This window comes from Chelmon rostratus, chromosome 22 (assembly GCF_017976325.1).
Source record: "Chelmon rostratus isolate fCheRos1 chromosome 22, fCheRos1.pri, whole genome shotgun sequence".
NCBI lineage: Eukaryota > Metazoa > Chordata > Actinopteri > Chaetodontiformes > Chaetodontidae > Chelmon > Chelmon rostratus.
The window spans coordinates 19,665,996-19,691,469 of record NC_055679.1 but is presented as its reverse complement, the minus strand read 5'-3'; the positions used below and the strand labels follow the sequence as shown (position 1 = coordinate 19,691,469).

General features: G+C 46.1%; 1 protein-coding gene across 1 annotated transcript; it reads left to right on the top strand.

Moving 5' to 3' along the window:
• The first annotated feature begins 19,807 nt into the window (after positions 1–19,807).
• LOC121625671 (potassium voltage-gated channel subfamily A member 1) lies at positions 19,808–21,526 on the top strand. Its single transcript, XM_041963863.1, has one exon. It carries the CDS (start codon positions 19,808–19,810, stop codon positions 21,524–21,526), a length of 1,719 nt encoding a protein of 572 aa, XP_041819797.1.
• Positions 21,527–25,474: the final 3,948 nt, after the last annotated feature.

Genomic DNA, 25,474 nt, shown 5'->3' with positions numbered 1-25,474 from the left:
TGAAGATGAAGACATGGACTGACAGCTAGCTTATTCATTGGACATTTTTGGTGATGTCATCCTGAATCATCAGCGCTACATGAACCCACGAGGAGAATCAAAACGTTTCAGCTAATTATTTATTTATTTCAAAGACGTGTCACGAGTCACAAAGAGATCATTATCATTGTTAGTCCAGACGGCAGCCGGACATTAAGACTAAGGAACAGGTAGAAACAGAGGAAAGACAAGATGGATAGAATGATATAGATCAGTTATACAGATCACGTTAGCTTTTGAATTCACGCTAAAGTCACACGGTTTGTTTTCACAGCAGCTGACTGGAAGCAGAGTTTTTTCATTTAGTCTCTGAGCTGTTTGATTAACACCTTTAACACCAGCTGAAATGACCTGAATCCAGCAGTTATCAGGAAAAAGAGCATCTGTTGGGGACTATTTTCAGCAGCGGATGAATTTACATTTGGTGGTGTAGTAGCTGTTTGTGGCAGCAGGACGGTGTGTGTGTGTGTGTGTGGGGGGGCACACAGCACTTGTTGGGACATACATTCACTGTTAGATTGTTTCTGCACATGATGTTTGTTGACAGAGAAGAAAACGAAACAGAGAATATCGCCTTTAACAGAGAATATCACCTTTAATTCGCAGCTTTCCAGACGTCTAAAACTGAACCTTTGAGCAGAATGAAATAAACCCTTTGCAGGGCGTCAGAGTGAAACCAGCTCGAGCACACGGCTGAAAATCACTGACCTTGGAAAGATGATGTATAATGTGGGCGCACCATTGGCACAAGCTGCGAACACCCACTCACACCCTCCCACAGGCATTGTCTCTCTCTCTCTCACGCAGACATACAGACATGGCTAACCTAATAGCCTGGCTGTCTCCTCGAGTTTCATTTTCCACTGGAGCGTTCCAGCTCTTACCTGAGCTGGCAACAGTCTATTCAGGCAGAGAGGAGGGGAGCCGGGGGCAGGCCGGGCCGGGCCGGGCCGGGCGTCTCCCTTCAATACTAAACTCCAGACAGCCTGACACAGCAGAGAACAAACTGTTGGCTTATTGGGTTTCATCTCTTCCTCTGTCTGCTGACACAGAGCTCTGAGCGCCAAGACCAGCGTCCATACGGGCTCACAGCGTGAAGCACAGGCAGCACGAGGAGACCAGGACCAGCATTGTTTCTGCTGTTTGCTCTGCATCAGTGTACGAAGATCCACTCTGTTAATCACATGTTGGAGGAAGTGATACACATTTTAAATTATAACAAATGAATAATTATTCATATTTCAGGTAGATTTTCAGGCATCAGTCGTTTATTCTAACCTAAAGATCAGGTTTACATTAAAATCACAGCAACCTTAATTAGTCCTGTGAATTATGACATTTATAATTCACCTGAAAAGGATGACGTATGTGTATCGTGTGTCGTGTCATAAACTCGGCTTTTACATGTCAATTCCCACTTTAGTTTCCACTGTCAACATTGGTTTCCTTTAACCATGACCATCATTCATGACGGGTTTAACCTTTGAGGAAGCCCCAAGGCAAACATTTGCTAATGCTGTTGACCCCCTGCCACCACCCACCACCTACAATGTACATCAGCAGCTGTATTATGCACTCAGAGGCCGAGTACTAGTACTACTATGCGGGAAAGACACCTCGTCAGGTTTTACATATATGAATTAGATGGTAATTTGGTTAAACACACTTTTATTTTGAAGAATAACAACAATATGGATTAAAGTAATAAAGGTCTTAAAACTAGATTCTGTCACAAGGCCACAAGGGAGGGTCCGATAGGTCCAGCATTAGTTCATAATGCAAGACTTGTATTGGTTAATATTGAATTTTCTGGTTACAAATTCCCAGTACTATACAATAAGATAAGACAAGACAAATAATCCTAAATAAAGGGTTTAAAATAATAATAATAATAATAATAATAATAAGTACACTCTGACATTATTGTATTATTGCATTGATATTGATGATGAGTGAATGAGTCCGTTTGGGTGTTTGTGGTCTCGTGGGAACAGCTCTGACCGTGCAGTCTGACAGCAGCAGGGAGGAAGGAGCTGCAGCGTCTCTCCTTCACACACTGCGGGATCATCAAAGTCAGTAGGATTTATCCTCTGGAGACCGTGAAGATGTATATGAAAATGTAAAGGCCGTCCATCCAGCAGAGCTGGGCTGACTGACAGACCAAAGCCTCCTGAAATGAGGGAATCCTGTCAGAGGTTGACCTCTGCTCGGTGGGCAGCATGGAGGAAGGAGCTCCTCTTAGATCGGTGTCCCGTTCCCTTCGTGTATCATATTAGGTTATAAAATATTCACATCTGCACCTCCTTGAGTGCCTCTACTGTACGAGCCGTCTGTAAGAGGAGAACAGGCGACAGTATCAAAAGCTCCATCAATGAACTTCATGTGCTGCTCATATCGGGACTTCGACAGAACCTTTTAGCTTCTTTTAGCTCCTGGTTTTTGTTTGGCAGCACATTTTTTAATCTGGTTCAATCTCAGTGTTTCCAGCAGCAGCAGCTAAAGAGCCAGATCTTTCCCTCAGGAGCTGGTGGAGACCAAAAACAGAGCTAAAACAGAGAGGAGACTGGACTTAAAGCCATCAGCTGGACACAAAACATGTGATCTAATCCAATCTTCTTCTTTGAGTTTATTTAGTGTTCGACTCGTTTTTAGCAGCAGCTGATTAAAACACCAGGTTTTACTGTCAGGAAACGTTTAAAGGTTAAATGCTTGTTGGCACAGTGGAGGATGAGGCTGGTAATTTAAGCAGGGACATGTTGACTTCCTCCAGTCTGTCTGTCTGCCTGTCTGTCTGCCTGTCTGTCTGCCTGCCTGTCTGTCTGTCTGCCTGCCTGTCTGTCTGTCTGTCTGTCTGTCTGTCTGTCTGTCTGCCTGCCTGTCTGTCTGCCTGTCTGTCTGTCTGTCCGCCTGTCTGTCTGCCTGTCTGTCTGTCTGTCTGCCTGCCTGTCTGTCTGTCTGCCTGCCTGTCTGTCTGCCTGTCTGTCTGTCTGTCTGTCTGTCAGTAGTTAGCATGTCAGTCAGAGCCAGCAGCAGCAGCTTATCATCACCTGTCCCAGCATGTGATCTTCACATGTCTGCCCTGCAGTAACGTGCCCCGCTAACTTTTTCCACAGGCCTGATCTTTACGAGGCCGTCGCTCCTGCACCTGTCTATTGTCAGCCATGAGGACCGGACCCCAGACTCCTCCTCCCCCTCCTCCTCCTCCTGGTGGAGAGCAACTGAGAACATTTACTGAATTTGCTCTTTCAAATTAAGATTTTACAAACAACACATATGACCAGATTATAGTAAAATACGATCTGTCGTTCCAGATTAAACAAATATGAGGAAATTAGCTTCATCTTGACCAACAGCAACATTAAAATACCACTTCAGTGTTAATACATCACTAATATTGATGCAGTGATGATCGTACTGCTGCTTCAGTTGCAGGACTGTGGTGCTTCAGTAAAAGGTTTGAATTCTTCTTCCTGTGCTGGATGTTCTGCTTTAAATGGTTCTTTTTGTTCTGTATGTTTTGGGAACTTAGTGATATGTATTTAAAGATTCTTTTGGGAACCTGCTCTGTTCCTTTGACTCCATCTTTTGAAAACATGTTGTCATGTTGATGCTGCTTTTTTTTAAATCGTCCGGTGTTGCTCTCATTTCGAGCTCCTGTCTTGCTTCTGGATAAATATTTGTCTGGTGTGGCCTTAAAATAGCGACGCAAATGACACATTTTTACATTACCGCTGGTGATAAGCATGATGGGCTGTCAATGGGTCGCCTTAACGAAATGTAGCATCCCAAATCCCCTCTCAGCTGCACTAATCTGATGTGGGAAGAGGGAGGGGGAGAGAGGAGGGCCGTTAACCCAAAGACCGGCTGCGGAGGTCCAGACGCACCAGCAGCGTGGACGCATGGACACGCCTTCCAGTGCCAGGTGGGATACGTAGTCCCAGGCTCAGCTCAGCCCGGGGCCAGAAAGGGTCCAACTGCAGACTTCATGCAGATTTCAGGTGTGTGAGCCAATAGGAAGGCTGAAGACAGATGCAGCCTGTTTTTCTCTAATAACCAACAAGATTTAACAACATTCACAGAAGTGATTTTTTTCCCACACAAAACTTTATTATTACATCGTTGTTTAACAGCTAATTATCAGTTCAGACTGCAGGATCTTTTTCTATTATAGACCAATCATAGATCTCCGTCCTTCATGAGCTGTGTGATGTCATTTGATGTCATTTGATGTCACTTCCTGGAACAAACAGTCCATTGTAGCTGTCTAATCACTCCCCCATTAACAATCCAATTAGCTTCTCCCGTATCAGGCTGCGTCCAACACTCAATCACCCCCCCCCCCCCCCCACTTTAAATGATCATGTACTTATTTTGGTGTGAATGAAGGAAAATGGTCACAGATCTCATATTTAATCAGAGCCAAATAAAATGAACACTGCATGATGAACGTTCTTTTCCATTTCATTTTTCCAACCAGGGACTAAAGTTCTGATCCATAAAGTTTGCATTTGGTCATGTGACATCGAGCTACAACCACAGAAGTGATGTGTGTGCTGAGATGATCCCAGAAATGACTGACTGAGAAGAGTCAAATGTTTCATTCAGTCTTGTAAGCTGCATTGTTCTACCGGCACGTTCCGTCCAGCAGCTGCACGCCGCCTCACCTCGTGTGTTGGTCTGGTTTTACCCCCCCGCAGGGATCCACTCTGTCAGCTGATCGCTGGCTGCTGGCCTGTGGACAACAAGACTAAATGATTGATACCAAACAAGGTTCTCGAAAGCAGGCCTGTAAATGATGGATGATACCGAGAGAAGCAGCCACTCAAACTCTTGAGTTACAAGGTGCAAAGTGCAAAACCCGACAGCTGATTTTGTCACCTGACACTGCGTGTGTGTGTGTGTGTGTGTGTGTGTGTGCGTGTGTGTGTGTGTGTGTGTGCGTGTGTGTGTGTGTGTGTGTGTGTGTGACACTCCACAGTTAAAGCAAGCAGGAAAACAAACCAAAGAGCCACTTACCGATCCGGGCACACAGAGTTCAGACCGGTACAGGTTGAAGCTCTGATGTCAACATCAAGAGCTACAGGTTACACTGTGTTTAGTGTTGGGTCGGCAAAGGGCGGCCCGTGGGCCAAAGCTGGCCCCCGCACAAGATAATCTGGCCCGCGATCAAATCTAAAATCTTCTGTAGAGAGAGACAACAACACAATACACAAGACGAACCCAGAGGAAACTAAAAGCTGCTCTGCATGCATGTGTTTCTCCTCAGCAGTCAGAGTCGCTGTCAGTGCTGCTGGCATTGAAAATTTTGGCCACCGGTATTCAGATTTAAGGTATCTATACCTATATTTTGGCTGTATACCTTTATATTGAGGCGATTTACTATATTTATCACTTCAAATTGTGTGTGATATCGCTGTTATGACTGAAATCTTTGATTTGAGGAGTCAGATGTGTAAATAAGCTCTGAAGTGACAGATCAGCGTGTTCAGAATTTCATTGGCTAAGCGAAGTGTCAGTCATCTGCAAAATCAGCTGTGATTGGCTCGATCTTCATACGGAAGAAAAGAGGGAGGCCCGTCTGTTATTGGCCTTCTTAGACTGTTATTAGCTACTGTGGCTGCTTTGTGTCAATACACAGAAAGAACAATAAAAGACAGCAAACACTCCGATGGCCCACAGGTGGACCGTAGGAGAAGTAAATTAAGGCAAATGATAAAATAAAAAAAAAAAATAATAAAAAAATCAGCAAATACTGAAATTAATCATTTTCCTGCAGAATGAGTACTTTTACTTTTGATAGTTTCAGTAAATGTTGTATGGGGGGGGGGGGGGGCTGGGGGATTTTAAGGGTGTTATTATTATGCATTGAATATAATAAGAGATATTCATAAAATATGTCAGTTTACTCACTGATACACGGTCTGGAGCCACATCTCCAGGGAACCCTCATGTGGTTTTACTGTTACACTTGCTTCTATGCTGATGACATAATTGTTCTGGTGTGAAGGGATCTGAACTCCATGCTCCATGTAAAAAAGCAACTGGAGCTGAAACATAAAGATGGAGGCAGATTTTAAGCTGGTGTTCGTCTCGTTCTGGACGCCACAGCGTACAGCTGATGAAAGGTTTTTCTGTAATTCAGGAACGAACACGCTGCCGCTGTTGACGCCTGCAGCTGTGACTCTCTGGTAAAGACCACGGTCAGAAAACTTCAAGTGGACTCAGATGTATGAGCGTGCACCTCTTCCTCTGGGCAGCCTGCCTCTGCATCATTTACATAACCCTGCCCCTTACCCTTTGTTTTTTCCCGTCTCTGGTTTGTTTTCATTGCTTTCGTCACACTCAGGCTCGCTGGCCTGCAGCGAGGCCTTCCACAGGACGGGACGCCGTGTCTTTAACGCGCACTGACAGCGGATACTGGCTTCATGCTTGTGTAAGTGCACATACTGTAAGGATTCGACTGCCACGAAAGGCTGGAGACAGAACTCTAAAAATAGGAGCTGTGAATAATACGTCAAAACAATAGTCTTCAGGACGGTTTGGAGAGTCGTCTTTAGAGGACGGACGAGCTGAATGGACCGATGTCAGCTCGATGTCAGTCAGCGAGGAGCGAGCGGAGGACGAAGAGCCTGGCTCAGGAAGGTCAGAACGACCAGATGCTGCTTCACAAATCACTGCAGCTCGCTTATTTAATTAACAGTCGTTATTGATCTTGGTGATGTCGACACATACAAGGAATCTGATTGGCTCTCAGCAGCTGTAAAAGTAGCAGAGCTGAATTACTGCGTTAACAGTTAACCAGCAGTGATAACTGATTAATGTTTGTAGTCATTTTTAAAAACTTTTTTGAGGATTTGCTGATAACTGAATATCTTTGGACTGAAAACAAAACAAATGAAGACATAATCTTTCTCCATTTTCTTTATAGACGAACAATTAATGAAGGAAATGATCAGCAAATTAATTGATAATAAATAATTGTTAGCAGCAGCCTGCAGAGAGCAAATCTAAAGGATACAGACATACAGCTAAACAAAGCTAACGAACAATAAGCATGTAGCTGCCGCCATCCCCACAGGCCGGAAACTGGAGTCTCTGCTGGTGATTTCTGCTGCTCCTTCACAGCTTGTGGGAGTTTTGTCATCAGTTTTCTGGGTCATTGTGAACTCCCAGGCTGTGGCTCAGTAATGGCAGGTCATAACCTAAAACTCACCAAACCCCTGTGCAGGGACCGCAGGATTTAACTACAGAGCAGCAGGATGGTGAGGCGCAGAGGGAGGTCAGGATCAGCTGAGTCTCTGCTCAGCTAATGAAGAAGTGTTTGATGTGAACTGTTTTTAGTGGTTTGTTTGGAATATAACTTTTAATGTAGCTGATCTTCATCAGTGATTTCAGGTTTCCTTCTTTCCAGAATCAGTCAGTCAGGATTACCAGACTGTGAAGCACAGATTTTTTTTCAACACTCCTGCAAACACTGCTGTCATCACACCTGCCCATTGATGCTTCATGTAATGAGTCTGCATCTGAAACTACAACAATGGTGGACTGCTGGCTAGTTTAGTTAGCACAGCTAGCCGTCTGCCAGAAAGGGCTAAATAACAGCTAATAGATTTAAAAAAAGTAGCTGTGATTGTTTCTGTGTTTAAGTTACTTCCACCGAAGGAAAATAAACTCACTTCACATACTCTGAAAGCTCTTCTCTGGTGTTCGACGTATCCAGACTTTATCGCCACCTACAGGCCCGGCATGCTCGTCTGAGTGGGTCGAATCATTTTTGCGTTGCGTCGTTAAGATGTTTTGTTTCCGGAGGCATTAAAATTATATTGATAAATTGGTAAAGTACAAATCCTGCACTGATTTATGATTTTATTTTAGTTAAAGAGCTGAAGAAACAGCAGCTTGTCAGTTATATTTCTGTATCATCATCACTGAAGCATCACTTACAGCAGTTCATACTTCATAAAGTCATATATTTTTTATGTTGATGCTTGTATGTTTTGTCTGCAGTGCACTTATCTGTGCACTGCTGTGACTGCTGCACATACATCTGTGTATTCATATCCACCCTCACTGTTTTCTCTATGCAGTAGCATCACTCTGCACTTCACTGCTTTCCCCCTCATGGTTAGCTGCTAAACTGCTTATCTGGGAGCTTTTACTCTGCAGTGACAATAAAGTTTGAAGTCTCTAAAGTAACTGTAACTATAGCTGTCAAATAAATGTAGTGGAGAAAAAATGTGCATTACATCAGTCTGCAGGAAAAAAGCAGAATTTGACTCCTGTATGATCAAACTGAATGTGTGTGAGTCTGAGCTCGTGTGGACGCTGTGGAGCTGCAGCCTCGGCCCTTCAACACTCATCCTCCTTCAGCAGCACTGGTTGCCATGGACATGATTGGCATTTATGAGAGAGAGACAAGAGACACTTTCAATGCACATAACACACACTCACACACACACATCACCTTTCTTCTGCCAAAACTCATCATCCAAAAGGCCATCAGCTCCACCTTGTGGCTCCACGGCAGCACTACAGCTCAGGTTTTCATTTAAAAAAACAACATTATGGAATACACATCCACATATCCAATACACAACCCATCACATCGCCGTGGGAGGGATGCTGCGCTCGCATGGAGACGAGCCCTGGCAACAGGCAAATACTACTGTGTGTCGCCATGGTAACCTGTGAACTGGTGAGAGGGAGGAGAGGAGGAGATGTCAAAAACTGAGGGAGGAGAACGAGCGTTGAAACATGAAGGAGAAGAGACATTAAATAACAAATAAGTGCCTCAGAGGAAATGAGATATTATGACATGATGTGAGAGAGAAACCCCCTCAGGTTCTTTGTTTATTGATAGATGATGAGATAACAAAATTAGATAAAATAAAGACACTCGTCCTGTCTTCAAAAATAAGGCCAACGAAGCCTCCAGGACACATTTGGTGCTACTACCGTTTTACTTAAATTGGCGTATATGTGAGTCACGTCCCTGATGTGTGACCAGTTTAATGAGAGATAAAGTAGGACAGCCTTTTCCTGCTGGGCACCTCTCAAACAAATTCAGCTCCGTCCCTCAACGCCGGTAAACAACAAACAAACGAAGCACCGCAAGAGGCACCGACAGCACGGCGGCTTCACGTGTTCAGCAGGAAATCTGATGTCAGATCAGGAGTTTATGGACCCACAACGCAGCTCTTCCTCTGACTTCAGCGCTAGATAGGTGTGTGTCATGCTAATAGCGGCTAATGAAGAATAAGAATAAAAGAATAATAAAAAGAATAAGCTCACTTCTTTAAACTTGTAGTCTTAACTGACACTGACTCAAGTGACATCACTCGAGGACATTTATGAGACGCCACACAGCTGCTGATGTTAAAATGTTAAAATCACAGGAAGTTCTGGTTCAGCTTTCAGCAGCAGTCAGCTCGTGAAAGCTTCTCTTCATCCTCATTAAGACTGAGGGTCAACGAGTCAACAGAGAAGTAGAAGAAGACGCTCCGACGGGTCGTCCGTCCTCTGATAAAACATCAAGGATCAACAGATCTGCACCGTGAAGCGTGTAAAAAGCAGCTGATCACAGCTACAGACGCCCTGTTCCACAAACTAAAAGCGTTTTCAAGTGACGCTTGATGGGCAGCGAGTTTGAGCAGAGCAAACATGGCAGTTTAAAGAGAAGCGATGGTCAAGTCCCCCGAGGTTTCACAGATGCTGTCTGATGTGAAAAAGGGCTCCGAAATTATATAATGACCTCTGAATGCAGACTGAAGGCTGCCGGCACAGTAAGAAGCATAGTAGGGCAAACCTGTGTGTGTGTGTGTGTGTGTGTGTGTGTGTGTGCGCACGCGCTGTGGTCGGGAATGTGCTGGATGATGTTCCCTCATGCTGAAAAAATCTGTCCTTCCTTTTCTTGTTTCTCTCCTGGGGTGTGTGTTTACACATATCTGAGTGTGTGTGTATTTTTAAATGTGTGTGTGTGTGTGTGTGTGTGTGTGTGTGTGCAGCTCTCTTTGGGCATCTGGTTCACTCCAAACAGACGCTGCAGTGTCGTGTTCATATCTTTGTCTTTATATATTTGTGGAACATTAACAACACGTGTTTTGATGTAAAGCTACAATAATAATTAATAATAATTAACTTTCAGATTAACGGATGAAATAAGTGAAACACTCGTGTGCGTTTTAGCCTGTTTTATCTCCCAGTTTCGGCCTTGGCAGCCTGGTTCAGTCTTCCTGCTCTCCAGCGGGATGATCGTGTCGCTCTGTTTGCATCGACATCAGCTGACGATGTGTTTCTGTGTGTGTGGATCCTCCTGCAGTGAAGCACCTCGTCATGCTTCTGTTAGCCATGCTAGCTGCACGGCTCCAGGGGCGGCACTGCGCCATCACCAGGTCAAAATTATGATGATGATATGAATTATGACCTCAGCTATACTTTGTGTTAGCAAATGTTAGCATGCTAAACTAGGATGGTGAACATGGTAAATTTATACATGCTAACCAGCAGCATGTTAGCATTTCCCTTGTGCTCAAGCTAGCATGCTAACCAGAGAGCTCGAACATGAGGTTGTTCAAGAACTTCAGTACAGTTTATCTGTGTTTATACAAACATTATGAACTGCAAACACATTATACACATTCTACTTATGTATTTATATATATATATATACAATATGTGTGTATAGCTACATATTTATGCTGCACATAGACATATAGACATTGTGTGTGTGTGAGAGAGCAGAAGACACTTAATACCTCACTCTTCCTAATGCTTTTCACTCTTAATACCCTCGTCTGAGAGAGCGAGACAGAGAGACGAGAGAGAGAGAGAGAGACGAGAGAGAGGGAGAGAGAGAGAGACAGAGAGACGAGAGAGAGAGAGAGAGACGAGAGAGAGGGAGAGAGAGAGAGACAGAGAGACGAGAGAGAGAGAGAGAGAGAGACGAGAGAGAGAGGAGAGAGAGAGAGAGACAGAGAGACGAGAGAGAGGGAGGCGAGAGAGAGACGAGAGAGAGAAAGACGAGAGAGAGGGAGAGAGAGAGAGAGACGAGAGAGAGAGAGGGAGAGACGAGAGAGAGAGAGGGAGAGGATCTGTCTGGGGATTTGGACAGCTGTCAATTAAATTCCCTCGACACAATCCACCTCTCCTCCTCTTCCTCCTCTTCCTCCTCCTCCTCCTCCTCCCTCCATCACACCGACATCCCTCTGCTCAACGGCACTCCTGCAGCCGACACACACACACACTGATGACAGCTTCCCTTTTACCTCCCCCTCCTTCACCCCCCCTGCCCGGGTTTGACATGCATATGTGTGTTTTTCTGCGTGTGTGTGGAGAGGCTGAGGCTGTTGTTATTATTTCTCTGAGGCTGTAATCCCCCCCCCCTCACACACACACACAGCCTCTGTTGAGTTATTGTAGCTGTGTGTGTGTGTGTGTGTGTGTGTGTGTGTGTGTGTGTTAATATCCTCTGTAGGCTGCTGTGAACAAGCAGAGATTTTCTTTTTGTATCTGGTGATCTGGGTTCTGAGGGCTCTTGAACACACACACACACACACACACACACACACACACGCACACACACACACACACTCACTGAGGCCTGGGTAGGGCTTCCCCTCCTCCATCCTACCCACCTCAGAGTGTGCGTGTGTGTGCGTGTGTGTGTGTGTGTGTGTTGGGGGGTACCCAGGCTGCATGTTAAAGCTGGAGGTGTGATTCGTGACCAGTGGAGGCCGATGATTGGCCCACGGTTCCTCCAGTCGCAGTTATTTTCCAGTTCAGTGCTCATTCAGTGCACACACACACACACGTACTTGTATACTTGTGAGGACCCTCATTGGCATAAACCCCCCCCTGTCAGTCTGTGTTCTCTGTTAAAGCTGCAGCTATCAGAGAACTGGACACATGCACTTTATTCAGAGCTCATTTAATTAGCACTAAAAACCAATAAATGCACCTGTCACCTGTCCGTCCTCGTCCACCTGCACGTCTTCTTCGCTTGTCTTGTGTCTCAGTGATTTATATTTGTGATATTGTTTGTGATTTTTGTGCTTCTGCTCTGCATGTTTGTGTTGGTGTCTAATAAGGCGGCACAGTGTTGCTTTATTCACTCCATATTTTCTTTAATATATATTTAGCATTAGCATGTATGAGTCTGTGTGTCGCATGCTTTAATAACACCTGCACTGTGGCAGTATCGTGTCCTGTATGTTTTCTGTCACTAACATTAGCAACACTTGCAGTACTGTTGCAGGATGAAGGTGATGGGTAACTGTAGGCTGCAGAGGACGAGACTGTCAAACTCTTTAAGGCCACAGAACATAAACGTAACTGACTTGACTCAATGCGAGCGCCTCCCAAATCTCAACAGTGCGTTGTGTGAACATGATTGGTGGGGCTCACCTGGTAGAGCTCGTGACCAGGTTTCCCTGGTCGGGACCTTTGGTGCATTCGTCATCTCTTCCATCGTTTCTCCTGCTAAGTAACTGTAAAACACTTAGAGGTGAGTGAATGGAAGCATCTGTTTGGAATTTGGCTGAACTGACCCTTGAACCCTCAAGCAGCTCGTGACAAACCCAGCGTGGTCCTCACAGAGATGGAAGCGCGCACACACACACACACACACACACACAGAGCGTGGAGGAGGAGGAGGCAGATGATTGGAGCCCATTTTAAACCGCTGCCATCTTGACACTGATGGCCAATTCTCCAAAGCAGAATGTTTGCCCGCTCAGAGTGACGGCGTGTCCACACTCGTTTTGGCACGATCGGGACCTGAATGCGTTTCGGCGCTCGGATGTGGATTTCGAACGAGCCGCGGCATCAGATTGTGTAAACGTTTTGCTCGTTTGGGTCGAAGCTGAACTCGGCCTCCTCCTCCTCCTCCTACACATCAGCATCTGCTCAAAGGCTCGCTGACAAATCTCACTGCAGCCACCAATCACCAATCACACTTTAGTGATTTTAAAAAAAAGGTCCTCTCCCTAGCAACGCTGCCTCGACCTCATCAAAATACATAGATAGAGTTTTAAATCCGTCCTCGGCTATATTTCACAGCGCTGATTTACAAATCCATTTAGCAGCATCTGCAGCCATTTCTGCACATAATCTGTGTGCATGTTTTAAGCTGCAGGAGGAAACTGTGACTTTAAATGACTGGCACGCATGACGTGGTGTCCTTGATTTTCCTGCTTGCACATGTCCTCTCTGTGTGTTATTATGCAGGCATCTGCTGTCAAGACTTCTTAAACTCATCGCAGCGTTCCTCTCGCTCTCCCCTCCACGCCACTCTCTCTGTGCAGCCGCCCTGAGCCCACAAACACACACACACATTTAACACGCAGACGAGCGCGTGCAGAGCGTGAAGCGAGCACACACACACACACAAACACAGATATATGTGATGATGGGAGGTGGGTGAAGCTCCCTCAGGTGTTGGAGAGTCTGACTCAGGCCTACTGTCAGCCCCACGGCGCCGCTCGTCTCCTCACATGCACCAAATCTGACGTTTTAGCGCTACTGTACCAACACACACACACAAAAACAAATCTCTGCTCAGAGAGAACTGCACCTCGTTTGAGCAAAGTCTGATTCACTAAAAGAAATCACGTCCTTCCCTCTCTCTCTGAGAGTGCATGCTCAGATTGATGCCAATCTCATGTCTGTATGAACAGCCAGGTTAGCTTAGCTTAGCATAAAGACTGGAAACAGAGGGAAACAGCTATCCTCCCTCTGGTCCAAATGCAGGTGCACACTCAGGTGCAGGTCGATGAGGAGAAAAGTAGAGATCACGAACTAACAACTCGCTGGAGGAGAGACGAGTAAAACAGGAAGCATGAACGCAGACGACCTGGAAACACCTGGACGAAATACACAAGAGGCTAATTCGCAGGTGATACAGAAAACAGGTGAGATAAAACACACAACGACAGGAAGTACAACAAAGCACAACACGTGTGGGAGTAACCTTCAAAATAAAACCGACTAAAACCACAAAACTACCAACACACGTGAACATGTTACATCTGTTTGATTTAATTAAGATAAAACTTTATTGATCCTCAAAACATCAACAAAACTGAATGTGATACCTTGTTAATCCTTTCTGACATAAACTCACCTGAAAACAGCACAAAGTCAATATATTTACTGTTTGAGCGTTCATTGGTTTTTGTAAAGAGTGGGAAAGATGTGGAACGCTCCAAAAACACCTGTTTGGATCATTCCACAGGTAAACAGGTTGATTGGTAACAGGTGATAGCATCATGATTGAAAGGCTCAGTGGTTCACAGCGAGGATGGAGCGACATGATTGGATAAAGAGATTAATACCTGGACTCAGGGACACTTCAGGAAACAGTTAATGATTGATTCTGGTTTTATTGATGCTTCACAGAGTCCAGACTGCTCTGGAATCAGCTGATGATCTGGGCTCTTCTGCCCTCACTGATCCCCCTGATGGAGGAAGGCGTTGCAGCTTCGGAGCTTCAGACTGAGCTGAACTGCAGCACAGATATGCGTCTTTTTCTCGACGCCTGCTGTTATCAGCAGCAGCAGCAGCTCTGAGCTGTGCCTCTGTAATTAGAGGAGCTAATTTGTGAGCTGCAGTCGTTAAGGATGCTGGTTGTTAGTGGTTACCTGTTGTTATGGTTACCGTTTCCCTCTGTAACTGCCAACAAGACCTCAAGTACCACAGAATGGGACTGAGCTCAGCGCTCGGTCTCACACTCACACAGGTAACCCCAGTTAATTTAACCTAATCCCAAAACAGAAACCAGTTGAGCCGCTGGGAGTCAAACTGCAGTCAAACCACCAGTTCAGTTTCTAACCAGACCAGTCAGCTGGTTTCAAGTCCAAAACATGAGTAAACGAGCCACGCGAGGCTGTTGAGCATCTCAGCGTCCAGCGTCTCAGTTTTTTTCCTCCTCACAGACATGAAACTGGAGCTCAGGTGTGATCAAACAAGTCCAGCAGCAACTGTTTACTGGCCACAGCGCAGACAGGAGACTGTTTACACAGGTAACCTCACCTGTTTACCACCGATCAGCTGTTTTATTAGTGTCCAAGGTTTATTTCAGCAGAATAATTGACGTTATGGTTGACGCAGGTCGCTCACCTGCTGTGTCACACCTGCAGCACAGAGCAGAGCGGCACATCACCTCTTCACTGCTCTGACTGTGTTGACCATCATCACGTCGCATTCAGTCGTGTTCACTTCAACGTGTGTTTGTTTGCATCGTGAGCTGTTATTTATCTGCTGCAGCGTGTGATGACACTGACGCTGTGTGAGTCCTTGTTTGTTTGTTGGTGTTTTGTTTTTGTGCAACAGGAAGTGTGACCACTGTGGAAGCTAAGAAAGAATAAACAGTATAAAACCTGATGTGTGTTTCTGGTCATCAGAGTAACGTGATGCTGTGGTCGTCATGTACCAGCACACAGAGAGCCACCAGCCGGCTGCAGACAGAGAAACAACTGTACTGTGTGCTTACCGCCAATTAGCTAATGCTAGCATGCTAACACGCTAAACTAAGACAGTGAACTTGGCCAATCTGCTAAGCAGCAGCATGCTAGCATTGTCACTGTGAGCATGTTAGCATGCTGGTGTTAGCATTTAGCAAAGCCTAACCTCACAGAGCTGCTAGCATGACTCGATCTGTTTAATGTTTAACCAGTCTCTCGAGCGTTATCGTGAATATGATTATCGTGTTTGAACTTCTGAGCGCGTAAGAATGAACCGGCTGCTGCAGGTTAGCTGGATGTGAACGCAGTTTGCAGGAAACAGAGCGGGACTCCATGTCTCTGAATTCACAGCTTTTCACAGCACATCAGAAATCAGGCGGCCGGGCGTCTCTGCGACGGCACATGCAGAACAAATATCTGTTTAAAGTGATTTGAAGTACACGCTCGGATTCAGAAACAAGCATAATGTGCACACACACACACACACACACACACAAACACATAACACAACAAATAACCTCCGAGCTAAACTACTCATTTCCTCTTTTCTCATGTCCTTGTGTACGGTTGACGTCTCCTCCTCCAGTTTCATGTTTTTAAAGCCGTCGTCGTCCGCGTGACAATGTTATAAAGTTTATTGTAAAAACATCCTAATGGCTGTATCCAGTGCGTGAAATCGCAGCGTTGCCAGTGGCCAGTCACACAGTGAGATGGATGCCGGATGAGTTATTATTCATGGCTGCAGTCTGAGGACAGTGCACTAATCCAGGGGCGGGGAGATGCACATAGTTCTTATCATGATGAGGCTGCAGCATTAGATAAGGAAACGGATAAATATAGTGCTCGTGCTTTGTTGTCCTAATCCACCCACGGGGCTAAGAAACTAACCTTTTAAATAGGTCACCTTCTCTGCTTTTAGAAACGAACGCACTCAGGCTCTCTGTGTCCACTGGCTGTGTGTGTGTGTGTGTGTGTGTGTGTGTGTGTTGTGCGTGTGTGTTGTCCTTTGTACGAGCCAGTTAGGGTTTGGATGTTCAGAGTGGCTGCAGTTTGGATGGCGCTCGCTGAGAGCTGGTCTCATGAGGCTCGTGTAGAAGATTTCCAAAATACTGAACTGTATTAACTGTACAGACTATGATGATGTAGGCCAGGCTGACATGATGACAGGTGGAGGAGGCACGTAGGTGGTTCGGGCAGGACTGATGCTGGTTTTGTCCCGTATCATGATTCGTAGCAGACGATATCTGACACCTCACCTGGACGAATCACAGCGCCGCGACAGAAAGACGAGCGGGTCCGATTTTTCTTTCCACAACGTGCTGCTGCTCGGTGACCCCACTCCGGCCGTCGCCATCTTGGCAGCGTCTAATCCAAAAACGGGCAGAGAGGTGGAGCGTGGGCGGAGCTGAGGCGGCCGTGTGAAGCCTGGTTGCAGAAACCTAGCGGCTAGCTGTAAATCAAAGCGGCCGTGCTCATTATTCTGCATAACTTTAATCCTGAATATTTTTCAGATAAGTTATATTAAATTTATTCAGTTGTCAATAACAGAGAAATGTTTATTTGTGCTGGAAGGTTGAAGATGTTAATATGGGGGTCTATGGGGACTGAGTCACTCTTTGGAGCAGCCTGTTTTTGGTGCTTCTGTTGCTGCTTGCTGATGATGATGATGTTGTGAGGTGGAACTTTCAGTGGACTCAAAGTTAGAAATAAGTTTGTTTACCTCTGACTCGTCTGTGCAGCTCCACTGCTGATTGGTCGACACAGGATCTAACACGCAGCACGGTCCAATGTGTACTCTGCTCGGTTTCTTTGTGTTATCAGTAATAAGTTATCGATAAAAATAAAAACACTAACTGTACCCAGAGAACAGAGAACGGCTGGAGTCAGAGAGTCTGTGTGGGAAGAAAAGCCTCGTCCATCTCCTTCAAAGAGGACGAGCGCACATCCGGGCAGAGTGTGGCCCCGGGGCCCGACCCTCCATCCACAGACCGGCACAGGACTCGCACACAAAGGCGACAAAAAGGGAAGACGTGAAAGACGAGGCTGCATGGAGCCCGTCATGTGGAAGCAGGTCTTTGTGCTCCGGCTGTAAGGAAATGGATTTGTGTGCATTAAGCATGTTTGAAAACGGCGCAGCGACCGGCCGCGTGCACACAGAGAAGCCTGCTGTTATATAAGATTATATAAGACGACAACGTCGTCATAAAAACGAGGAAATTCAATGAAACGCTGGAACACAGACTCAAAATACAGGAAACTGTAAACTGCTCAGGGTGTATGAAGCAGTCAACTTCAAAACCTTCACATATCAATAATTTAACCCTGTGAAATAAACCACGGTTCACTTATTTTACTGTATAAATCTACAAATTTAAATAAGGAACCATTCAGGTAGTCGTGGAACGTAATATAAGACTCAAATACTGTTCTCAAGTCCCAGATTTTAGATATTAAATATTAGTTTGTGCACATTTCGAAGCAAATATTCTACTTTTTCCTCTGCTGGTTACTACGACCACGTTTATTTTTATTGTTAGCAGCGACATCTAGTGGTCGTAGTCACTATGACGGGAGCAAAGGTGGAAGTCAGGTGACGTAGTATAAAGAGCAAGAAAGTCCACACATGGAGGAAGGCGGATGAACTGCTCATGTGCAACCAAAAGCCATTTCTTTTAACTTTCACATATTTAAGTTGCATCATGAATTTAACAGGAGTGTTTTTACCCAAACGTGATCTTCAACTTATCCAAGTAGTTTTGGTGCCTCAACCAAAGCAAACTGTGACCCTTTCAGAGCATGAAACCATGAGGATGAAGGTCCGCTGTGATGAAGGTCCGGTGAACGCTGTGTTGTATCTGACAGCCGACTGTCATCAAAGTGTGACACATTGAATAGATGAAACTACAGCACATGAAGTAGCTACAACAATAAAAAGCTGCTGACATTTAAAGCATCTGTAATAATAACTAATAACATAAAGATGAATAATATAACATGATGAGGTCTTACCTGTCTCCTGATCTGAATGCTTCTCACACCTGAGGTTCCTGTAGACGACGTCGCCTCTGAAGCCTCCTGCAGTGAATCAGCTCTCTGTAGTTAACACATGGACACAGGCATGGACGAACGGCTCTGTCGCCTGTTTGAGTCCAGTATAAACTTTAAATTCATCATTTGCAGTGTTGGAATGTAACTGAGTACATTTACTAAAGTACTGTACTTAAGAATAATTTGAGTATTGTCCTTCAGTTTTTACATTTTATGCAACTTTCTGCTTCTACAAATATTGAACTTTTTACTCCACAATGTCTGTCTGACAGCTTTAGTTACAGTTACTGTTCAGATTCCTTCCTGCCCAGTGAAAAGCTCGTATCTCCAGATGTGTTGATGTTGAATGTTTGTGATAAACTGAGAAAATTCTCGTCCTTCTTCAGCTAAATAAAGTGTTTAAAAAGCCTCTTGGATCAGCTGAAAATGCATCGTCACAAAGCTGAAAACAGGCTGTTTTTCTGAGATACGAGGTTCTCACAGGACAAACATATGATGATCTTATAGAATATGATGCATCGCTGTAGATTAAACCAGCCAACAGGATATAAAGTAGTTCAAATGAGCTCAACCTGAAACATCCACATTAATGCAGCAGGAATATTAATCCACAAACATCAGAGATGACAGGAACATTTTACTGATACACCAACACTTTGACTTACAGTGGAGTACTTTCAAGGTGTGGTGTTAGTACTTTTACTTCAATAAAGGATCTGAATACTTCTTCCTCCACTGCTCATTTCGTTTTTTCTTTTAACAAAATTAACAAAATTAAAACTCAGAAGCAGATACAGAGCAGCCAGCGCGCGCACTTTGTGGCCAGCAAACCAGAAAATGAGGCGAGCGCGTGAGAGAGAGAGAGAGAGAGAGAGAGAGAGAGAGAGAGAGAGAGAGAGAGAGAGGGAGGGAGGGGGTGACAGCTTGTCTCGTATCCACAGACATTTTCAGAGCAGCTAAACGGTCTGAACAGCACTTTTGACGTCAGGAATAATCATTCCAGCCTACTCTCTCATCCGGGTCTTCTTCGCTCCTCTTCTCTTGTGGTTTTAATATTTACTTCATCCACAGCAGCGGCGGCTTACAGCCTTAACAGCCACGCGCATGCATCCACGTCCAGAGGAGCGGCTGTGAGTCGACCAGCTCCATCTGCTGCAGATCGCTGGTGAACTTTTCTTCTCCGGACCGTCGGAGAGGATGTTTGCGTTGCGGCTCAACAAGTCTCTTTTATTCTTCGCGCATTGACTGTGGATGGCTGCGGAATGGAGATAGCCTTGGTGAGCTTTGAGAACGGCGGCGCTAAAGGCAGCGGTGGCGGCGGCGGTGGGGGCAACAATGCCGAGGAGAGCTGCCGGAACGCGCTGGATGTCCCTCAGCCGGGCTTCGTTCAAACTGGACTTGGAGAGGACTACGGAAAAGAGCTGAACACCCGGGGGAGTCCTCAGCAGCATCATCACCATCATCATCAGCAGAGCCCCTGGAAAATCAACGACATGAACAACACTTTCAGCTGCAGCGAGAACGCCATGGATGCGCTTTTACGCGCGGACCACAGTCCCCATCTGTTCGACGAGGACATGCTGGACATGGACATGGACACGGAGAGCAACGAGAGGGTACTCATCAACATCGCCGGGCTCAGGTACGAGACCCAGCTGGGCACCCTGAACCAGTTCCCTGATACTTTACTGGGAGACCCCGCTAAGAGGATAAAGTACTTCGACCCGCTCCGGAACGAGTACTTTTTCGACCGCAACAGACCGAGTTTTGACGGGATTTTGTATTTTTATCAGTCAGGAGGGAAGATCCGGAGACCTGTCAATGTGTCAATCGATGTGTTCGCGGATGAGATCAGGTTCTATCAGCTGGGGGAGGAGGCCATGGAGCGGTTCCGTGAGGACGAGGGTTTCATCAAAGAGGAGGAAAAGCCGCTGCCTCAGAACGAGTTTCAGAAGCAGGTCTGGCTCATTTTCGAGTATCCGGAGAGCTCCAGTCCGGCGCGGGGCATCGCCATCGTGTCCGTGATCGTCATCACCATATCCATCATCACCTTCTGCCTGGAGACGCTGCCAGAGTTCAGGGATGAGAGGGAGCTGCCGGTCACCAGCCGGCTGGACAACAGCACCGCGCCCCGGCCGTCCCTCACCTTCACCGACCCCTTCTTCATCATAGAGACCACATGCGTCATTTGGTTCACTTTCGAGCTGTTCGTGCGCTTCTTCGCCTGCCCCAGCAAGTCCGAGTTCTCCAAGACCATCATGAACATCATCGACATCATGTCCATCATGCCTTACTTCATCACAGTGGGCACGGAGCTGGCGGAGCAGCAGGGCCAGGAGCACCAGAACGGACAGCAGGCCATGTCGCTGGCCATCCTGAGGGTCATCCGCCTGGTCCGGGTCTTCAGGATCTTCAAGCTCTCCAGACACTCCAAGGGGCTCCAGATCCTGGGGCAGACTCTTAAAGCCAGCATGCGGGAGCTCGGCCTCCTTATCTTCTTCCTCTTCATCGGAGTCATCCTCTTCTCCAGCGCCGTGTACTTTGCAGAGGCGGACGAGCCCGAGTCTCACTTCTCCAGCATCCCTGATGCCTTCTGGTGGGCCGTGGTCACCATGACAACCGTCGGCTACGGCGACATGAGGCCGGTGACGGTCGGGGGGAAGATCGTGGGCTCTCTGTGCGCCATCGCCGGCGTGCTGACCATCGCGCTGCCGGTGCCCGTCATCGTGTCAAATTTCAACTACTTCTATCACAGAGAGACGGACCAGGACCAGTCCTCCCTGAAGGACGAGCCGAACAGCGGCCGCGCGAGTCCCGAGCTGAAACGCAAAGGGAGCAAATCATCAGCCAAGTCTCAGGACGTGGAGAACAACGACGCGAGCGCTTCGGTGGAGAAGGCGAACATCAAAGCGAACAGCAGCACGGACTTCAAGAGATCCCTTTACGCTTTCTGCCTGGACACACGGGAGACAGACCTGTAGTCCCGCAGCCCGCCTCCTCACTTCTTCTAGAACTATTAAAGCCCATAGTCGTGTAGAATAAACCCCGTTCACGGGCTCTTTGGTCTTTGCACACAGCAGTCGGAGGATCAACACATCGCAATCCTGAAAAGTTTTAAGAGCGACGGGGGTCGATTTATAAAAAGCACATTTTAATCCGACTCATCTGCTGAGAACATCCGTCAGTGACAAAGTGAGTTCTGAACAAACCGCAGCGCACGTGATGCAACACGCGCGCACACACATGCACACACACACGCACACACTCTTCCCTTTAAACAGCAGGAACACCTTCAGAACATCCAGTGAACTCATGGAGAACATTCGTGGTGAAAATAGGACACGTAGCTGCAGATAATCAAGAACAAGCAGGACTTGGAATAATTACTTGACTTGTGGGAGGATTATCAGGACGAGCAGACGTGTACATACTGCAGGAAGCACTCACACACTCAGCAGCACAACAAACCAAGAAGCCAAATTTTATTTTTCGTACCTTCCCAACGTTTAGTCGTTATGTTTACGCTGGAAGTTTGCAGCACATCTGTACATACAGTATTTCCCACAGGCCTGCTATTTATGAACTGAATTATGGTGTTATTGTAGATTTGGAGAATATAATAAGTCTATTTTTGAGCTGCAGACACCTGTTTTCCTCCACTCAGGTGTTGTCAAAGAAGTGAGATACTTTCCTTTTTCTAAGTGAGTCGATTCACTCTCAGAGGACCTACAGAGGAGATTTTTAGATGTTGAACGACAGCCTTGTCTATGATCATTTTAAACTAAAGGACGTTTTTGAGTTTTTAAAGAAAGGACATCATGTGGACGTATGTAAACTGAGGGAATGAGCCGAGAGAAGAGGACAGAGCAGAGACCATCTGGAGAGCTCCAGCACCACAGACACCAGGTCAGTGTCACAGCCTTACGTTTCACTAGCTTTCCTCTTATTTTGGGTGTAAATGTGTTCTTCTTTGTTGTGTTGCTCTTTGTTCTGTCGCTGATGTTACTGCGTACAGCCCGAGTGGTGCTGAAGGAACAGCTCCTCGCTGCAGTGACAGCAGCGACAAAACCCAGTCCTGGACTGACGAGTCCACGCTCGATCAGAGTCAGTCTATGTGAGGAGTCATCCCACCCCCCCACAGGGTTTATATGTGCTCTGACCATCCGCACGGGGAGGTAGAGAGAACAGCCGGCCCTCGTAGAGAGGGAGGAGGTGCGATGTGGAGACCAGGCAGTCCCTCCACAGCGTTGACCTCAGTTATTCGTGTGAAAACAGAAATTCTTGTATAAAGAATAAAAAAAAGAGCGATTCTGTCTCACGTCTGCACAGCTGGCCAATCACAGCGCAGCACAGCTGTGATTGGCCAGGATTGCGGCTTTCAGAAAGTTGCAGAAATGGTCGAACACTGATCTGATGTGTGGGTTTGTGAAGCTGTGTGTACACTGTGTGCCACAGACAGACGCTCAGTCAGGACAGCACTGAACTGAGACCAGCAGATGTTAACATCTGGACATTTAACAGCGTAGAAATCAGCCCGTCGCTGCTCTCTGGTACTGCAGCGCCCCTGCACGAAGGCCCTGACAGCTCCCTGTCCCCTGGAAACAGAGTTGTTTGACCTCGTCTGTGTTTTCAGGGGCTGCGGTGTGTTGACCTCTCAGGGCCGCCGTATCTCTGCACCGTCAAACTGAGCACACCTGATTTTTCATAACATAACGAGAAAATGTTAAATCAAATCTCTGACAGCTGCTAAATGTTTGCGTCGAGCGCGCCAGTTAAACGTTCACTTACAGGATCTGCAGATTCTCTGCGGTGCGTTCAGGTTCGGTGGTTTCGCGTGTGAGCTGAAGCACAGAACACGTCTACGGTCCTTCCTCGGCTTTAACGAGCGCACGCAGGCCTCGGGATGTGAGCCGCGGCCGCCATCACAGTTTAGATCTGTCAGAATGTCTTCAGATAAACAGATGAGTCGTGTAGAGATGTCCTCTGCAGGAGACGGCTGTCTGATGAGGCTTTATTTTTGGAGGTCAGAGCGTCTTGAACATCATCATCATCCGTCCCCTAAAGAAGCTTCATCTCTGACCTCGTGGGAAGATTTGTGACTCACTGTGATTTTCTTGCGGCCCACAGTCTGAGGTGACTGACGGATGAGTGGAAGTTTACCGTCCTCGGGCTGAACATTAATCCTGGACGTGGTGGCTTTGGTCGTGTTTCTCAGACTGTGGGGGAGCACGAAGGCGCCTCTGTTCGAGGAGCAGTCGGTTATAACGTGCTTTGCTGTCATCGTTAGGCGTGTGTGTGTAGAACACAGGAGGTTGAACATAGTTTATCCTCAAATGACTAAACGGCAGAACAGAAAGGTTTCGTCTGCGCTTAATGAAAGCAGAGAAAATCAAACATCATCTTTACAAAAGAAGCTGTTTTGACTGTTTTTCATGAACACATCACGGCAGCTCGTTTCCACCAGGAAAAGGAAAGAGAGCGTGACAAGTTACGCAGAATAAAACAGAAACAGTCAGAGAGTTTCATGAAACATCAAATCAGGAGTATGAGACAGTTTGTGAGAGTGAAGCAGCTGTTTAATCAGACCACAGTCGACCAGGCAGAGGAACTGAGGGAGGGGTCCAGAGGTGAGCCTCAGCTCTCTGCATGTTCTCACACCTGCCACCAAAAACCTGTTTCCACCTGCAGTTACACAGATTCCTGTGCATCCTATTAGAAACGTGTTATTTCATTAACATTTAAATCCCACTAAAACCCCCCCTCCTTTATTCCGGCTCTTCAAAGATCCTCCAGCACAGTAGACAAGCACAGAAACTAACATGAGGACTTATATAATGTGTGATATCAGCAGAAACATTTTACCAAACACAAAGTTTAGTTTATGGCTCCAAAACTTTGTGAATCAAGATTTTGACTTAAAATTAATTTAAATTACTGAAGAAGAAAGAACTCAGTGAAAAGTATGAAATACTCAAAACGATGATTTACTGAGTACGAAATAATGCGACATTCAGAAGTCATTGGTGTTTATTTTAAAGGTAGTAAAACTCTGAGACAGCGAGTGTTTTCATCTTTATCAAGTCTAACTTGACTTGAAAAGCGTCAACATTCATGATTCATCAGTATTTTCCTTTAAAACTGGTCTTTAGTCGTTTAGCTGCTTTATCTTATGCTATAAACTTATGGCTTAGTTTGATTCATTTATCTAATTAAATCCAGATTTCTTGTGAATTAAACTGGTGAAACCGGCTGAGGGTTTATTTGAGGTGTTCAGTCTTATCTGAATGACACATATTCAGATCTACAGTTTATATTCTGACATTTATACAGTCACGTTCAGCTGTTCAGGCATCTGAAAGTGAGAAATTGCATTTTATTAGTTTGGTGTTAAATCATGTTGTCTTGGCTTCTGCTGACCTCACATCATCTCAGGAACTCCTCTGCTGAACCATCCAGGTCTCCTCGCCGCTCGAATCCGGTTCCGTTACGTAACGTCAGTTCTTTTTTCACCCGTTACTGTATGTGGACCTCACGCCACCGACAACTGTTGCTTTGTGCAGGAAGACAGCCGCGCAGCATCGTCTCTGCTGTCTTGTGTCAGCGAGCAGAGAGCTGCAGGACTGCGGGTCCACGTGGCCTCACCTACACTGACACACCGCCAGCAGTGCAGCATCTGGCTGCAGTCAACCAAAAGCCAATGTACATGATAGCCCGCATCTTTTATTACTCTCATCTGATTTAACTCGGTAATTGCAGCCTCCGTCACCATCTCCTCCTGTTTGTGCTGCTGCAGAAGCATCGTGCATGGTCCCGCTTGTTTGTTCAGGACACACATTTGTTTGTTTCTCTGCTAAAAAAAACTCACAGTGAAGCGTGTGGAGGTTTAATATGTGCAAACACGGCTGATGCATTTTCCAATTTCCTCTTTT